At 58.9% G+C, this 4,740-nt stretch overlaps 1 protein-coding gene across 1 annotated transcript in view; it reads left to right on the top strand.

Moving 5' to 3' along the window:
• The window catches only part of GSR (glutathione-disulfide reductase), a 4,887-nt gene extending 558 nt beyond the window's left edge, over positions 1-4,329 (top strand). Inside the window, exons 2-14 of the mRNA XM_005429283.2 lie at positions 5-22; positions 769-795; positions 1,031-1,119; positions 1,573-1,642; positions 1,800-1,947; positions 2,064-2,118; positions 2,196-2,295; positions 2,746-2,832; positions 3,020-3,181; positions 3,284-3,395; positions 3,477-3,608; positions 3,770-3,903; positions 4,026-4,329. Of these exons, the coding sequence (XP_005429340.1) occupies positions 5-22; positions 769-795; positions 1,031-1,119; positions 1,573-1,642; positions 1,800-1,947; positions 2,064-2,118; positions 2,196-2,295; positions 2,746-2,832; positions 3,020-3,181; positions 3,284-3,395; positions 3,477-3,608; positions 3,770-3,903; positions 4,026-4,175 (1,284 nt within the window). The 3' untranslated portion in view covers positions 4,176-4,329. The remainder of the gene's footprint in view (positions 1-4; positions 23-768; positions 796-1,030; positions 1,120-1,572; positions 1,643-1,799; positions 1,948-2,063; positions 2,119-2,195; positions 2,296-2,745; positions 2,833-3,019; positions 3,182-3,283; positions 3,396-3,476; positions 3,609-3,769; positions 3,904-4,025) is intronic.
• Positions 4,330-4,740: the final 411 nt, after the last annotated feature.

Raw genomic sequence — 4,740 nt, forward strand, 5'->3', positions numbered from 1 at the left:
GCAGCGCCTCGGCGGCACCTGCGTGAGTCTCTTGGGGGTGCACCAGCACCCGGGGCGGGGAGGGAGGCGGAAGGGGACGAGCGACGCGGGGCCGGTGCCCTCTCGCTGACCCCGGTGACTGGGATGGTGGCAGAAACCCCGGGAGGGTCGCGGTGCGGGAAGTGGGAGAGGAGGATCCGCCTTCCCCGTGTCCGGGCGTTGTGCAAGGACCTGCCTTGTCAGGCTGAAGCAGGACGGATCCCAATCCCCCATCTCCACCAGCTTCTTCCCGTCAGTTTCCAAGCCGTTTGCAGGATGCCGATGGATCCTGGATCTGTGTAGCACAACTGCAAGGCGGTAAAGCAGAACTCCAGAGCATGGTGAGCTGGTAACGAGCCAAAAAACAAACTGGTTCCTCAAGCAAGTGAGGGACAGGCTCTAATTTTATGCCCTAAATGCATTCTGCTGGGAAAATTACCATATTCCCAGAAGTGCAGGAAAAGGATGGCAAACACCTTTCTGCTAGTAAATAATTTTTACAGTCTGAATGGAAAAAAACCCCTTGTGTCTGAAGGCCCCACCTTCCATATTCTCTTTCAAGGAAGTGAAGGAAAATAGGCAAACCGCAAGACCTTGAGCCTCCCAGGGCGGTTACACCCCTCTTTTTCCAGGAGCCCCTAATCCTGCCTTTGTTTTCCTGAGCAGAGAGCTCAGATGTGGAATGCTCTCTGGAGCACTGCCTTGGGAAAACAGGGCCTTGACACTGAGACTTGTTCTTATTCCCTCCAGGTCAATGTTGGATGTGTGCCAAAGAAGGTGAGGCTGTTCTGCCACCGGCTCCGGTGGCGTGGGCTGGGTCTGCTGTGGGTGCCTGCCAAATTTTAGGGAGGTGCTGGCACAGGGTGTGGGGAGGAAGCCGGGCCTCAGATGCTGTTGAGCCATCAGGATGCTGTGGGTGCTCCGGGCAGAGGTGAGGAATCAGGCAGCCTGGCAGGGGTTTTCCCAGAGTGCCAACAGTGCTCCTGAGCCAAGCTGGGGTTTGCGTGGGCAGGTGATGTGGAACACGGCGGTGCACGCGGAGTTTGTCCACGACCACGCTGACTATGGCTTTGAAACTGCGGGTGTCAAGTTCAACTGGAGGTAAGAAGGGGAACCAGTTGGAAATCAGCATCTTGCAGTGGGTGTCCCACAGGGAGCATCCCACTGTCCACTTCCCAGGGGTCCCTGCCCACTTCCAGGCTCCTGTGGGCTGTGCAGAGCTACTTACAGGGCCAACTGTGTTTTGGAGAACAGGGAGCCAACCTGGCTCTGGGAAAAGACTCTGGGAAAGACAAACACAGGGAAGGCAGGCACAGAAATCTTGCTTTGGTGGGGAAAGGGTCACAGGGAGCCACTTTATTTTATGGCATGGCTGCCACGTGTCAGAGAGGTTGAGTTCACGGAATCATGGTTGGAAAAGACCTCTGAGGTCATCGAGTCTAACCTTTGACTGATCACCCCCCTGTGAACTGGAGCATGGCATGGAGTGCAAGGTTCTTCCTGAGCTCTGAGGTTCACCTGCTGGCAGTGATGGCATTCCCTGCTCTGTTCCAGGACCATCAAGGAGAAACGAGATGCGTACGTGCGGCGCCTCAATGACATCTACGAGAACAATGTGAAGAAGGTGAGCATGGGATGTGTTTATCCTGCAATCCCAGTGGCAGAAGTGATGGATTTTTGGCCACTTTTCCAGCCCTGATGGGTGTCCTCCGACTGTGGAAGCCCTGGCTCCATTGGCTGTCCCTCATGCCGCTGTTAACCCTGTAACTGTACCCCCTAAGGCTCGCATTGACATCATCCGGGGCTACGGCAAGTTCACCGCTGATCCCGAGCCAACCATCGAAGTGAACGGGAAAAAGTACACGGCTCCTCACATCCTTATAGCCACGGGAGGGCGCCCGGCTGTCCCTTCCGACAGCGAAATTCCTGGTGAGCCTGGTTAAATCCCCCGAGCTCCCAGGCTGGGGAGAGGTCTGCCCAAGAAAAGCAGGCTTTGGGAGGGAAGGGGGACAGCTGAAGGGTGCCAAAGCATCTCTGCTTTGCAGGTGCCAGCCTGGGGATGACCAGTGACGGCTTCTTCGACCTGAAGGAGCTGCCCAGGTAAAGTGGGATCCATCCTCCGCAGCCACCGGCGCCATCTCCAGGTGGCTGTACACGGCATTGTCACTTCTCCGCAGGCGCAGCGTCGTCGTCGGGGCCGGCTACATCGCGGTGGAGATGGTGGGGATCCTCTCCACGCTGGGCTCCAAGTCCTCGCTGCTCATCCGCCATGACAAGGTAGTGCCACCCCCTGTCCCCAGCTTTGCTTCCCACCCCGCTGCCACACTCCAGCCCTGGTGGCCAGAGCGATTTCTGGCTGTCAGTTCCTGGTGAAGGAGGGTCTGAGTTGGCGCAGGAGTAGTGATGCAGGGAATGGTGGCGTGGGAGCCATGCAGAGGGTGGAGGGGACGTGTTTTGGCAGCACCCACCCACAAGCCCGGTGTTTCTGCAGCCGTGCATGTTGCCACATCCATCCCCTCATCCTTTTTCCTTTCTTCCTCTTCCCACAACTTGAGAAGAGGAAGAAAGGAAAAGAAAATAATGGAAAATAAACAGAGAAGTTTGTTGACCACAAGCACCCCAAACCTCTTCGGTTCCAGGGGCAGGGAAATGCCGGTGGAGGGGCTGCCAGGTGGTGCCTTTGCCTGCAGACCCTTGTCTGACAGGGTTGGGGGGGTCCTTGCCCAGGTGCTGCGAACCTTTGACTCCCTGATCAGCACCAACTGCACCCAGGAGCTGGAGAACGCCGGGGTGGATGTCTGGAAGCACACACAGGTGGGAGAGCACAGAGCAGCTCTGTGCCTTGTCCCATCCCTCCTGCAGAGGCAGGGCTGGGGGAAAGCTGCCCTTTTGGGTGCTGCTTGCTGAGCCATGATTTTGGCAACATCCCTGCTTCTGCAGCATGGCTGCTGTCTCTTGTTGCAAGGCAAAAGCCATCTGCACCTTCTCCTGCTGCCCTTAGGTCAAGAGGGTCACCAAGTCTCCGTGTGGGCTGCTGGATGTGACGGTGGCCTCGGTGGCACCCGGCCACAAGCCAACGGAGGCAGTGATCCGGGACGTGGACTGCCTGCTGTGGGCCGTGGGGCGGGAGCCCAGCTCCGACGGGCTGGGCCTGGAGCGAGTGGTGAGATTTGGGGTTCCCTTGGGTCTCCAGAGCCTGTCACAGGGGCCCCACGAGCCCTCCCATCCCTGCTGGAGCATACGTGTCTGCTGTTTGCCATGGCAGGGCGTGCGGGTGGACCCCAAGGGCCACGTGGTGGTGGATGAGTACCAGAACACCACCAGGAGAGGGATCTACGCCGTCGGGGATGTGTGTGGGAGAGCCCTCCTCACCCCAGGTACTGCAGTCCTGCCCCCTCCCCTGCTCAGCCTCACGGTGCCACATGGCTCAGGGTCCCTGTCCCTCCCTGTCCCTGCAGTGGCCATTGCAGCTGGCAGGAAGCTGGCCCACAGGCTCTTCGAGGGCAAGCAGGATTCCCGGCTGGACTACGAGAACATCCCCACGGTCGTCTTCAGCCACCCGCCCATCGGCACCGTGGGGCTCACCGAAGGTGGGGGCACGGGGGCTGGGGACACTGCCTCAGAGCTGCTGCTTGTGTGCTCGAGATGCTTTGATCTCCAGCAAGTGAGCCTTGACCAAAGGGCTTTGACTGCTCTTTTGGCATGTCCCATGTGCATCCCTCTAACCCCTGTTCCATGGCTTCTGCTGCAGAGGAGGCCGTGGCCATACACGGGAAGGACAAGGTGAAGATCTACAACACATCCTTCACTCCCTTGTACCACGCTGTCACCCAGAGGAAGGTGAAGTGTGTCATGAAGCTGGTGTGCGCTGGCAAGGAGGAGAAGGTGAGTAGGGGCTGTTGGGGACCATGGCTGGCTGTCCTCGTGTCCCCATGTGGTCAGCTCTTGGGCTGGCATCCAGCTCCCCAAGCCTGGGTCCCACCCGGCCTCTCACTTCTCCTCCAAAGGTGGTGGGATTGCACATGCAAGGACTGGGCTGCGATGAAATGCTGCAGGGCTTTGCCGTGGCCATCAAAATGGGGGCCACCAAGGCCGACCTGGACAACACCGTTGCCATTCACCCCACTTCTGCCGAGGAGCTGGTGACGCTGCGCTGAGCCTGCGGGCACCGACACTCCGGGGATGGTGGCAAAAATGTTTCACGCGTTTGCGGAAGTGCCTTACTGCTGAGAGGGTGCCTGGAGGGTGTGTCTGTGGGGTGGGTGTGGCTTGCTGTGCAGCGGGAAGTAAACACGCTGATGCTGGCCGGTCTTTGCCCTTTGCTCTCTGGTGCCCCTCTCCAGCCGTGCCCAGCTGTGCAGGGTGCTGGCACGGCCCATGGATGTGGTTTGGGAGAAGGCTGGCAGTGGTCAGGTTTCTCTTCTGCAATCCCTGGCACTGGGGCTGGGCAGGGAGCAGCAGGAGGACAGTGGGGTCCTTGGGATGTTCGTGGGTGCTGGGGTATCCTGGATGAGCTCCATCCTCCTCTTTATCTCATGTCTCAACACCACTGGCTCTCCAGCCTGTCCTGACATCACAGGGGGAGTTCAGGCTGGGGGTTCAGGGACCAAATTCCCTGTTTCCAGCCCCATTTCCAGCAGCCGGAAGCTCCAGACCCAGCTGGGAAAGAAGAGGCCTGAGTCATGTGGGGTTTTGGGGATCAGAATGGGGCACTCCATGGTG

The sequence above is a fragment of the Geospiza fortis genome, unplaced genomic scaffold (assembly GCF_000277835.1).
Source record: "Geospiza fortis unplaced genomic scaffold, GeoFor_1.0 scaffold1278, whole genome shotgun sequence".
NCBI classification, from domain to species: Eukaryota; Metazoa; Chordata; class Aves; order Passeriformes; family Thraupidae; genus Geospiza; species Geospiza fortis.